We start from the raw sequence: 11575 nt of genomic DNA on the forward strand, positions 1-11575 counted from the left end.
ATTGTAAAATCTCCAATTATATCTAAATCTACGCCATTCATTTTCAACTATATGCACAACTATTAAATTAATTTATCTCCTTTTTATAGAATAAAGTTCAAATAATTCATTCATTTTGAATTTTTTAAATAAAAACAATTCAAATAAGTCATTTATAAAAAAAATTAAATTATTTTTTTGAATGGAAAAAATCAATTTATAAAATTAGATACAATTAAAATCCAACGCGGTTAAAAAAAAAAAATCCAACATTGTGAATTTGTATACAACTGACGATTCTACAGCATTGGAGTGAAATTAAAAAAGAGAGAAAAGATCGAGACTTTTTATAACACCAAGCCATCTGAAAATGATAAATTGTGAATTTTATTTATTAAAAGTTATTGAAGTTTTGTTTTCTCTTATGTTAAGTTGAAGGGTGAAAAGAGCTTTTATCCCAAAGATGACCTACACGTAACGCCATATTTAAAGAAGGAAAAACAGATGACCTGCTCGTTTCTCGCTCTAATTCTCACTCTGCTTCAACTGTTGATCAAAATGGGTAGGAGACCTTATGCTTCCAGACATGCAAATAAGTTACAAAAGGTAAGAACACAATAATTTTGTTACGTTTTTACGCATTAAAGCTTGTGTGGGTACCATGATCATCCTTACCTGAGTTCTTTTTTTAATTTTTTTTCTAGGTTTTGTGATCATGGTTATAGTAAGATTACATGCAAGTCTGATTTTTTTATAGGTTTTATTGTTTTATATTTTAGTAAAGGAAAAGAAAAGTTGACATTTTGATTTTGGTTAGTTTATTTTTGGGTTGAGGTATTTAGGAAAAAGGTGTAAACTTTTGATGAAGATGAGTGATTTTTGTTCGTTTATAATTTAGTAGAGGAAAAAGGTTGACATTTTGATTTTGGTTAGTTTAAATTTTGGCTTGAGGTGTTTAGGAAAGGTGTGATCTTTTGATGAAAATTAGTGATTTTGTTTCTTTGTATTTTAGAAAAGGAAAAGAAACTTGACATTTTGATTTTGGTTAGTTTACTTTGGCTTTATGTAAAGGTGTAATCTTTTGATGAAAAATTAGTGATATTTTGGCTGTTTGTATTTGAGAAAATGAAAAAGAAAAGTTTGCATTTTGATTTTAGTTTGTTTTCGGCTTGATGTATTTAGGAAAGGTGTGATCTTTGATTAAAATTAGTGATTTTTGTTTGTGGGTTCGAACCTATTTGCCTAGTGTTTTATCATCATTATCTTGAATTTTCAAAATTTTGTATTGAGGATTTACTAGTTCAAAAGCAGCGATGAACAATTTATGGAGAACTAGTAGCGGTGTTTGTGTTTTCTAAACTGATTTATGGGATGTAGGTGTAAGTTTTAATAGTTTTGTTTAAGGCTTTTCAATTCATTGTTTTTGCCTTGTGCTATGTTTGTGCCCACCTGTAAGATTGTTCATACTGACTTGCATGTTCTTAACCCGTAAGCATTATGTGTAAATCTCATAATGAAATTTCGAGTAACAAAATTTAGCTTCTTTTTTTTCGTAGCTAGAGAGCATGAATCCCTCTGTTGAGGCTGAAGAAACGAAGCCTGAAAACAATAATCATTCAGAGAACGCAGATTCAGACGCACAGGCTAATCCTACTCTGAATGGAGTGGAACTGCAAGAAAACACCAAAACGCTTTATAGAAAAAAGGCATTGAAGAAAACACCATCTTCAGTTAGGCGGTCTGTACGTTTGCAGAGCACAGTTGCGGCTACAGATAACCTAGACATTGAACGTATTTTTGAAGAGATAACTGTCAGCGATAGCGAGAAAGAAGACGAGCCAGCAGATGAGGAACATCCAGAGCTAGTGCCTGTTTCTTTTGAAAAAATGCCTATGGAAAAAGTTGACTATATTATACAACTTTTGGAGGAACAGAAAATGAAAATGGATGAATTGACTTCTGGCTCTGGGGTACGAAACTTTTCGATGCAAACTAGCTATCTTATCTATCTGACTTTACAATTTGAATAGCTCCTATAAATGAAACAGCTATTGTGATTCATGACAGGCATTTAGGAAAGCCTTGTATAGCGAAAGCTCTGCTATTGAGCATGTCACATACAAAGCCTTGTATATCGACTCCCAGAAGAAGGTTGAAGTTTTGTTTTATTTGGTGTCATATTTAGTATTCCAACTTTGATATTTATTGAGGATCAAGAGTTAGCGTAACTCTTAGTTACATTGTTTTTATTTACATTGCAGATGGATGCTTTAATGGTAGATAATTCTCAGCTTCACAACAGGTTGCAAAATGCGCTTGGCAAAATTGAAATTGTACGTTTTCTGCTCTCAGAATTACAATTATATTTCAACTCATATAATTTTTTAATCATAAACATTTGTTTGTCTAAAAAGGGAATCATGTTATAATTGATATAGATTCTAACCTACGTAGCACGAACACTTCATCCGATCAACATTATCCGTTTCGCAAACATGTCAGAATCTTGGCATTTCGGATAAGGAACTTCATTTTTAACATAGAAAACCTTAAAATAGTGCCGTGTCTAGTGTCTTATTTTCTGTATCCGTGTCCTTGCTATCTAGATTCTAACAGTTTGACAGGCTGATAACTCTTTTAGCTTCTCTCATTTTTGTAATCTTTCTGTAGTGTGAGAAGGGGAATAATGTTACTTCTGAAATGTTGGAGAAGCACATGTTTCTATGTTCAAGTCTGACTAGGGCCACTGAGGCAGCAGTAAACATGATGTCCGGCGCAATGCCGAGTCCAGCAGAAAATGGCGTTGAATGCAAGAGTTCTGCTAAGAGAAAGCGAAGTGTTAAAGGTGCAATATAAAGCACTTCCTTTGTTGTAGCAATGATATGCCCATGTGATCAGTGTAACTGCTCGGTAGAGTTATGAGCTGATCAATTTTTGCACAGCTGCCTAGTGGGCTCATATCTTTTTGTTATATAAACTAGTACTGCTCCTTTTTGTTAACTGTAAAATCGTACAAATTTATGCGTTAACGATTCAGCTGTTGTGTTCTGTTCAGTTACCTTACTTCTGCACAGCTGCTTAGCCTAGTGGGTTCATATCTTTTTGTTATCCATTTTGCTAACTGTAAAATCAGACGATTATGTGTTACCTTACCTTTTTATCCTGAGGTGAAAATCAATTTGCAAGGCTCATCATGTTTATCAAAAAAATTGTAAACTTGGTCTACTAAATATATGATATGAATTTAAGAAATCTGAGACTAAATGAATAAAATTATTTACTATGATAAATCTTTGGATAATAAAACCATTGCCATAGAATGGCATTTGAAAATTTACATATTTTAACCCCAAAATGAATGCTGAAAACGATAAAGAAAACCATTGCCATTGCGTAATACACTGTTTTCTTATAGTGAACGTGTCTAGTTTCCATCTGATGTCCATTGGATGGAAAATTTTCTGTTCCTGGAACTGAAGTCGAGAATATCAAATAGAGTTGAGCTGCTCTTCTTGAAAACAAAGTTTTGGCACTGGTGTTTGTTGATCATCTGAGTTATCGTCCCGCTCTTCCTTGGGGGGAAGGTAGTGGAGAAGAAAAGTCTAAGCACATTCCTTCAATAAGTTGCTCATAAGATGCAGATAGATCTTGAGAGGTCATTTGATGGTACTCTACCAGTTGGTGAAGGCATTGATTTTCCCTGGTCAGATTTGCATTTTCATTTGCTAATCTTGATTTTTCGCCCAGTAATGCCTCCATTTGTAGCCTCATCTGTCAACATTAAAACCATTTCAGTTCAAAAATCAACAAATTGACTGGCTCAGTTCGGTTTGAACAGAATGCACTCTAAATATTCTCATAAGAAAAGGTGAGCAAATTCGAAAGTGTTTGTTAGTTTTACCAGATCATCTTCTTCCGGTCGAGTGCCTTGAGAAAATCCATCTCGAAACCTTCGATTTTCTTCTTCAAGAAGCGAGCATCTCTCTTGCATAAAACATAAATCCGATCTTATCGACTTAAGTTCTCTTGCAAGTGTAGCTGCTTTGGTTGCCATTGAAACTGCAAGCTGCAAATTTACAAATACCCAATTAGTATAAACTTCAGAACAAGTAATATAGGTGCTGAAATGAAATAAAGAACCAACATTTTTGGCTTTCTTAAGCTTATCATCCTTCAGATTCTCCCCAGTTTCCTTGTCTAAACCATTTTCTTGTTCTACAGATTCACCGGTTTGGTCAAATTTCCTTTTTAATCCTTTATTTTTCTCTTCTTCACCTTCTTGGTCCTCTTCTCCATTATTTTCCTTCCTTTTCAAATCCTCCTGTTCAATCTCCGAGTTCTTGAGATTGGTTTTGAAGATTTCACTCAATGTGGGTGGTTCAGCTAGACATCTAGCTCCCTGAAAAAAGAGTAAAATACATAATGAACCCTTCAACTTCAAATTAACCATTCAAACCATGTCTATATAATTACAATACCTGAAGAGCATTATCTAGATTGTTGGAAAGCTGAGATAATGTATGAGCAACAGAATCAAACCCTCGAATCAAAAGCAACGAGTCCTCTTTCATTCTCTTAGCTCGATCCGACTCTCCTACACTCTTCAAAAAACAAAACACCACAATTATTTTTTCAAATTCAAAACATGCCAACCAAAAAATGAAAATAAAAATAAATGTAGACTGACTCACCACATGGGTAGTGGATGAAACCCTGCACTGTCGATTCTCGAGAAGAGTATCGATTCTGCTACGAAGCGAGCTCCAGAAACGCTTGTCGGAAGAAGGACTGAAGATTGGAGAAGAAGTAGAACCCATCAAGCTTGTAGTCTCCTGAAATTAAAACTAAAAATCTTCAAATTTCAAACCCTAATAAAATATAACAAAAGAAACCCATGAAGAAGAATTTACCTTGTTTTTATTCATGTGAGAAGGAGAAGGAGATGGAGATTCTACTGAAGCTGCCATGGAAGTAGGAAGAAGAAGAAGAAGAAAAAATGGAGTCAGACAGATTTTGTAACGGCTAGTTATTTTAGTTGAATGATGATGGGGATTTAAAAAGAGGACACGTCAAGCTAACATAACGTTATAAAAATCTGATAACTAAATTTGAAACTTGGTCCACTCCTTTATAATCTTCAAAGTTGCGGTGCTTTTCAAAGGCTCCAAGGTGGGGCCATTTATAGATCCAGCCAATCAGCCAATCTCATCCGTTGAAAGTGTTAGCTTGGTTAATAATGTTTTTGTCTAAGATTATGATTTTGAACTTGTTAGACTTTAAAGTATTATCAGTTGGCTTAGATCCATCAAAAATTAGATTGAACTAGTTTGTCTTAAATGTACAGTAATCATATTTCAAAAGATGAAAATATGCTAATCATGAATTTGGATTGTATTGTAATTGGGTCATGATTAAGGTTAATCAATAATCACAATTAGATTGTAAGTTTGTAGCTTAGTAGTACTCCACTAGTATAATCTAATTACACCATTTTATTCTAATAATGTGTATTTTCCACTCTTTTTTTGTCCCTAGTTTATACCTATGTTTTTATAATTGTATTATTATTTTTATTAAACAAAATAACAATAATGATTATCAATCTATTGTTCTTTTTGTCTTGTCCTTCTCTAATTGATCATATTTCTTTTACATATTTTATTTTAATTGATAATTTTTACAGTTAAGATATTTTAAAAATAACTATACAATTAATATATGAATATTTCTCTAATGTGATATTTAAAATTCTTTTAAATTAGCATTTCAATTTTGTAAGAGTTTTCAATGACTGTTTTTAATCATTTTTTAATCAACAGACTGCCAATAAATACTTTTTATTTACATAAGTGTATTGTTTTTTTTTATAATTGGGGAGGGGGAGCGCTTGTGGGAGGAATCGAAACCACGACCTAGCAGTTTGCTGCCTAGCACTTATATAATTTGAGCTATAGCTCATTGGTTATAAGTGTATTGTTGCAGTCATTATAAAAAACAATTGGTAATATTATGTAGAAATTTAAGCAAAAATTGAGTTAATGAAATTGAACACCTCAAATGTGAGTATTTGATCCTAAGGCACAAATTTTGGAGTATAATTGACTCAAGTGACTTATTTGACCTTAAAAATACAAGTTTTGACTCTAATTGAACCCAAAAAGTTAAAATTGATTTCTTTGATCTCGACATAATAATTTGAGAGCGGCATGGACCCTTTGTTTATATATAAATTCAACTAAAAACTGAGACAGTTAAATTAATTGAAAAAAAAATATAAATAGAATTATGACGAAGTGATTAAATTATGAATAATTATGATAAATTTTTAGAGCTTGTTTTGTATAAAGTCGAAAAAGATTGATTTTTTGGACTAACCAATCTTACCAAGGGTAACATTCGAAATTACCCGGGAAAACAACCGTAGCAAAACTCTGTGGTTACAATCATCTTATAGCCATAGCCTCAAATCAAAACTGCTGGTTTTAAAACGATCAAACAATCTCAGCGTGAGCTCCAAAAAAAAAAACTACCAGTCATCAATGGCTACTCTTGCCACGTCACCGCCATCCTCATCTCTCTTCTCTTCTCCACCGTCCAATAAGCTTTCTCCACCGTCACTTCTATCTTCTTCATCACGCCTCTCTCTTAAATCATCATCTCTATCTTCTTTTCTCTCTATATCTCCAAATTCTTCAGCATACCGGCCGTTAACTTCACGGCGCTTCTCTGCTGTCTCTACCGTCACAGTGAAGGCCAGTGCGGCAGCTAAAAAGAAGGTGCTTATAATTAATACTAACAGCGGAGGTCACGCCGTTATTGGTTTTTATTTTGCTAAAGAGCTTCTGAGTTCTGGCCATGAGGTCACTGTTTTCACCGTTGGTGATGAGCAATCTGATAAAATGAAGAAACCGCCGTTCAGCAGATTCTCTGTAAGTAATTATAATTCAGTGCTGGAAACGTAAGTGTCCGACACGTTTTTGAAACGGGAAATATTAATTGAATGAAGTATCCGTACTGTCTGTAGGAAACTGAATTGTTTAATTTGTGTTTGTTTTGACTAAGGAAATTGTGAGCGCCGGAGGGAAAACAGTATGGGGAGACCCAGCAGAAGTAGGGAAGGTTGTGGAAGGAGCAACATTTGATGTTGTGTTAGATAACAATGGCAAGGACATTGATACTGTCAGGTTTTAAATCATACCTCCATTACATATAATTTAAGCTGCTTAAACTGTAACAGTCTCCACTCGAACGGGCCCAAACTACCGAACTAAATCGGTTAATACAAATTAATTTAGTAATTGAATTTTAAGTATGACAAAACGACTTATATTTTCAACATTGATGTTACATTCACTTTTCTTTTAAATTCGCAATGTCCTCACCGCGACTGAACTAAGGTTCAGATATCATACCGGGTGCTGTCGCTGGCTAGCTATTTGGGTCTGAAAGTTAATTAGGCTAGTTGGATCCAAATTGTTACATAAATCTGTGAAATGGGGAATGAGCTAATTTTGATACAATTTAGATGATCTATCAATCTTAATGCATAGGATAGGCCAGTAGCAGACTGGGCTAAGAGTGCTGGTGTGAAGCAGTTTCTATTTATCAGCAGTGCTGGAATCTATCTGCCTACTGATGAACCTCCCCATGTTGAAGGGGTAATCAACTGATCGATAAGCTATAAAAATTGAAATACGATTTGTACTATAAACTTAACAAATGATTGCTTTACCATTACAGGATGCAGTTAAATCTAGTGCAGGTCATGTTGCTGTGGAAACCTACATTGCAGAGACTTTCAGTAGCTGGGCAAGTTTCCGACCACAATATATGATTGGTTCAGGCAACAATAAAGATTGCGAGGAGTGGTTTTTCGATCGTAAGTACAATAGTTTTTTCGTTTGCTTATTTTCTTTTCCAATTCTATCGCATAATGATGATGATGATGGTCGTACACAGGGATTGTCCGCAACAGGCCAGTGCCGATCCCTGGGTCTGGAATGCAGCTAACTAACATCTCCCATGTTAAGGACTTGTCTTCAATGCTTACTAAAGCTGTTGAGAATTCTGAGGCTGCAGATGGAAGCATTTTCAACTGCGTAAGTGACCGCGCTGTCACTTTGGATGGAATGGCTAAACTGTGTGCTCAAGCTGCGGGTCTGCCTGTTGAGATAGTGCATTATGACCCAAAGGCTGCTGGAGTTGATGCAAAGAAAGCATTTCCTTTCCGGAATATGGTAATAGTTTTATATGTTCTTGCTATGTTTCGTAAAAACTATTTCAATCTTAATAATCAGCATTTTTCGTTTTCAAAAATACTTCTGAAATTTCAAATTCTATATTTATAACCTCTATTCTTGTCAGTTTCACCATTTCAGTATCTTCCGTGCTACATAATATTCTTGCTACGATCTAAGATCATACATATGTTTTGCAGCACTTCTATGCAGAACCAAGAGCTGCAGAGGAAATTTTGGGATGGGAATCTGCAACTAACCTTCCTACGGACTTAATAGAAAGATTTGATGAGTATGTCAAGATTGGAAGAGACAAGAAGCCTATGAAGTTTGAGTTAGATGATAAAATACTCGAATCACTTAAAGTTCCAGTAGCAGCATGATCTGTTGGATCAGCAACATTTATAGATCAAGTCATTTGATTTGCAGCTATCGTCTCTTGAAGAGACTGTAATTTTGTATTCCTCCAATTTCAGACTATTTTTAAGTGGAGAATGTTGTGTTCTTTTCAATCCACGGGAAATAATTCATCACAAACACTGAGTATCTTCAGCAAATGAGCACAGTAACTAAATATTACTGCCTATTGCAATACAAAATGTCTAGAAAATCCTATAACTAAACCCAATTATGGGTTTTCTGTAGAATAACCAGTACTTTTATGGTTAATGCTGCTGGACTAGAACCCAAGAAACAATCTGTTTGATAACAGATATTAATAAAACTAAACATAATAAGTCTGCATTAAAAAAGAAGAGACTGCTGTAGTAGATTACTTATGCGACCTACAGATCTATTCGTCATGCTTGATCTCAAGACCCTTGAGTTTTGATTCTAATTCATCTTCGTTATCTTCGTTATCTTCATCTTCTCTGCCCTCATCGTCAAGATCTTCACCTTCTGGATCATTCTCATCCAAAGGTCCGAGGACACCAGGCAAATTCTTGAATATATCCTTCACCTCATCAATTCCTTCATCGGATATGAAATTGCCGTTGATATTTAGCAACTTAAACCCAGGCTTAAGCACAACAGCCTGTGCCAAGAGCCTTGCCCCGGCCCTCCTGATTTGGTTACTGCTCAAATCAACTTCAATTAATTGGCCATGACCCCCCTCTATTGCCTTTGCAATCAAAATAGCACCTTCGTCCTTCAGTTCATTCTCCGAAAGGCTTAAATTGCTGAGAAACTGTTTTGCTGCAATACAGGCTGCCAAAGAAGGAGCTGTCTTGGCAGTAATATCATTTCCAGCCATTTCGAGAACTTCAAGTGAAGGTGCAGATTCCTTTAAAGCATTGGCAAGTGCCTCTGCACCTTCATCCTCTAAGTTTAGATAACTCAAGTAAATCTCAGTGAGATCAGCAAATGAAATTAGAGCCTTACTCAAAGCAATACCAGCTTCTACTCCAAACATATTGTCGCGCAGATCAAGCTTCCGTAAATGTCTACATGTTCCAAGAGCTTCAGACAGTGTAATACCTCCATCTAAGCCTATCCTTGTTGAAGAACATCTAAAATCTTCCAACAGAGCAGACCGTTTCACAATCTCAGCGATAGCCACTGCTCCTTCATCTCCAGTCATGTTATTGTGAAACTGAAGGACCTTGAGTTTCTCTGTGGAAGGAATTAGCTCGTAAAGTGCATGTGCAGCTTCCTCAGATATGCCATCATTTATAAGATAAAGCTCCTCCAGGTTTTTTTGTGACTTGAGAAGTGCTTCAAATGCCCTTACACCCTTTTCACCCAGAGCATTGTTTGAAAGGTTGAGACACCTCAAATTACAACCCTCCAAAGCCGAAGAAAATATTTTCATGACTTCTAAAGCTTCTGCTTCTGGCCTTCCCGCAACAAAGTCTGATAAATCCACTTCTCTCAGTTGACCCTTTATGGACGACAAGATTGGCTCTGCAACACCAGCTGCGTCGGAGCCAAAACTTCTATTGCTAAAACAGATCTTAGTATACTGGTTTCCTGGTTCCTTGAGGGGTTTTAAGAGATCATCAGCCTCCTCTGCGCTGATAAATGCTCGGTTGCCACCAGATATATCAAAAGTATCTGTATGTACAAGGATAGGTATCTCAGCGGTTGTCACCTCAGCATCCTCCTTCACTCTAGGACCCCTTTTCAGAACTTCCATCATGAGCTTACTGGATTCTCTGGCATAAACCTGAACTGCAGAACTCCCATCCCCATCTGGCTCCTTCTGATGGTGCTGATTCGCTGCAACAAATGCCAACTCTTCAATTTGTGTGGCATCCTCCACAGCCTCCTCTTTGCTCAACAGGCCATACTTTCTAGAAATAACAGACGGAGTCGTAAGATTCGTAATCATCCTCTCTACAAGCATCAGCCTAGTACCCTGACTCGGAGGCCACAATTTGACCGAAAATGTATGGTGTTGGAAAGCCGGTGCAACATAATCCATGTCAAAAAACCCTGAAAAAGATGCACATAACAGAACTTTAGAGAAATAAAAAGCAAAAGTAAAGCCGATAATAGATAAAAACCCGAATCATCCGACTTCCATCATACATAAGATTCTCAAACACCATCTAAAGTTGCGAAATTAAGCAATTCGGGTCAAAACAATGAAAATTAAAACCAAAATCTAATTAAATTAAACTATTATAATAGTGAATACAATATACAGGTAGCAGTTAACAGAAATAAAGCAGTTATCAATAAATGAACTACAACACAATCCATAACAAAATACTATAGCAGTGATACAAAATACATAGATCTACAGTGCCAATAAATTCAAACCATAAATGAGAACTTGGGAAAAAATAAATATCATTATTGCTTAAAAAGAGGACGGAAAATGAGTACCGGAGATAAACCGCCGTGAGAAACCCTAGATTGGAGCGGAGCAGAGAAATGGTAACTGCAAACCCTAGCAGGAGAAGGAATCTAGAAAATTATTTTTAATTTTTGAATTGAGAAATGAGCATAATGGGTGTAATGATGAGATTGGGCAGATAAAATAAAAGTGGAAATTGAAATATCAAAAATGTGTGCGTGCGGTATGAAATTGGAGGGAAATTATTGACATGGGTAGGTTTTCCGTTTCGCTTTCTTCTTTAAATTGACGATTATAACCCCGTAATTTTCTTGTATTTACATGTTATGATTTATGGGCTTGGTTGGGCCTCAAGATTACCAGTATGTGTTTCATGGCCTTATAAAAAGTCCTAAACTTGTCTGAAGTGTGGAGATTGGCTGGCCTCAATGCATTAGAAATTGGGCTTCTTAGTATCTATCTGTATGTACAAATTAAAATGAAATTATAGACTTGTAATTTTATTATCAATTCTTTTATAATATGGATGTTGTTTGAACTCACGTATTTTTTGAGG

The 11575-nt window shown here is 35.5% G+C and overlaps 4 protein-coding genes across 4 annotated transcripts; 2 read left to right on the top strand and 2 right to left on the bottom strand.

Moving 5' to 3' along the window:
• The first annotated feature begins 468 nt into the window (after positions 1-468).
• Positions 469-3033, top strand: LOC126687207 (uncharacterized). Its single transcript, XM_050381655.2, has 5 exons — positions 469-585; positions 1536-1949; positions 2047-2130; positions 2241-2312; positions 2650-3033. The coding sequence occupies exons 1-5, from the start codon at positions 484-486 to the stop codon at positions 2833-2835; spliced, it is 858 nt and encodes a 285-aa protein (XP_050237612.2). The 5' UTR covers positions 469-483; the 3' UTR covers positions 2836-3033.
• Positions 3034-3239: 206 nt separating this feature from the next.
• LOC126687206 (uncharacterized) lies at positions 3240-5059 on the bottom strand. The gene is made up of 6 exons (XM_050381653.2): positions 4890-5059; positions 4671-4811; positions 4458-4580; positions 4124-4378; positions 3881-4045; positions 3240-3750 (listed from the first exon to the last, which is right to left on the bottom strand). The coding sequence occupies exons 1-6, from the start codon at positions 4944-4946 to the stop codon at positions 3535-3537; spliced, it is 957 nt and encodes a 318-aa protein (XP_050237610.1). The 5' UTR covers positions 4947-5059; the 3' UTR covers positions 3240-3534.
• A 1379-nt stretch (positions 5060-6438) lies between these two features.
• On the top strand, positions 6439-8753 carry LOC126687204 (chloroplast stem-loop binding protein of 41 kDa a, chloroplastic). Its single transcript, XM_050381651.2, has 6 exons — positions 6439-6908; positions 7042-7163; positions 7535-7637; positions 7720-7858; positions 7939-8216; positions 8417-8753. The coding sequence occupies exons 1-6, from the start codon at positions 6519-6521 to the stop codon at positions 8597-8599; spliced, it is 1215 nt and encodes a 404-aa protein (XP_050237608.1). The 5' UTR covers positions 6439-6518; the 3' UTR covers positions 8600-8753.
• Positions 8754-8764: 11 nt separating this feature from the next.
• LOC126687202 (RAN GTPase-activating protein 1) lies at positions 8765-11250 on the bottom strand. The gene is made up of 2 exons (XM_050381650.2): positions 11049-11250; positions 8765-10652 (listed from the first exon to the last, which is right to left on the bottom strand). The coding sequence occupies exon 2, from the start codon at positions 10639-10641 to the stop codon at positions 9010-9012; it is 1632 nt and encodes a 543-aa protein (XP_050237607.1). The 5' UTR covers positions 10642-10652; positions 11049-11250; the 3' UTR covers positions 8765-9009.
• Positions 11251-11575: the final 325 nt, after the last annotated feature.

Source organism: Mercurialis annua, linkage group LG6, assembly GCF_937616625.2.
Source record: "Mercurialis annua linkage group LG6, ddMerAnnu1.2, whole genome shotgun sequence".
NCBI classification, from domain to species: Eukaryota; Viridiplantae; Streptophyta; class Magnoliopsida; order Malpighiales; family Euphorbiaceae; genus Mercurialis; species Mercurialis annua.

Excerpts from the sequence above, each read along its gene's own strand:
- LOC126687204 (XM_050381651.2), top strand. The coding sequence starts at position 6,519 with ATGGCTACTCTTGCCACGTCACCGCCATCCTCATCTCTCTTCTCTTCT. Across the intron at positions 6,909-7,041 it reads CGCCGTTCAGCAGATTCTCT|GAAATTGTGAGCGCCGGAGG; the intron begins GTAAGTAATTAT and ends GTTTTGACTAAG. Across the intron at positions 7,638-7,719 it reads AACCTCCCCATGTTGAAGGG|GATGCAGTTAAATCTAGTGC; the intron begins GTAATCAACTGA and ends TTACCATTACAG.
- LOC126687202 (XM_050381650.2), bottom strand. The coding sequence starts at position 10,641 with ATGGATTATGTTGCACCGGCTTTCCAACACCATACATTTTCGGTCAAA.
- LOC126687207 (XM_050381655.2), top strand. The coding sequence starts at position 484 with ATGACCTGCTCGTTTCTCGCTCTAATTCTCACTCTGCTTCAACTGTTG. Across the intron at positions 586-1,535 it reads ATGCAAATAAGTTACAAAAG|CTAGAGAGCATGAATCCCTC; the intron begins GTAAGAACACAA and ends TTTTTTTCGTAG. Across the intron at positions 2,131-2,240 it reads ATATCGACTCCCAGAAGAAG|ATGGATGCTTTAATGGTAGA; the intron begins GTTGAAGTTTTG and ends TTTACATTGCAG.
- LOC126687206 (XM_050381653.2), bottom strand. The coding sequence starts at position 4,946 with ATGGCAGCTTCAGTAGAATCTCCATCTCCTTCTCCTTCTCACATGAAT. Across the intron at positions 4,379-4,457 it reads ATCTAGATAATGCTCTTCAG|GGAGCTAGATGTCTAGCTGA; the intron begins GTATTGTAATTA and ends CTCTTTTTTCAG. Across the intron at positions 4,046-4,123 it reads AGCTTAAGAAAGCCAAAAAT|CTTGCAGTTTCAATGGCAAC; the intron begins GTTGGTTCTTTA and ends GTAAATTTGCAG.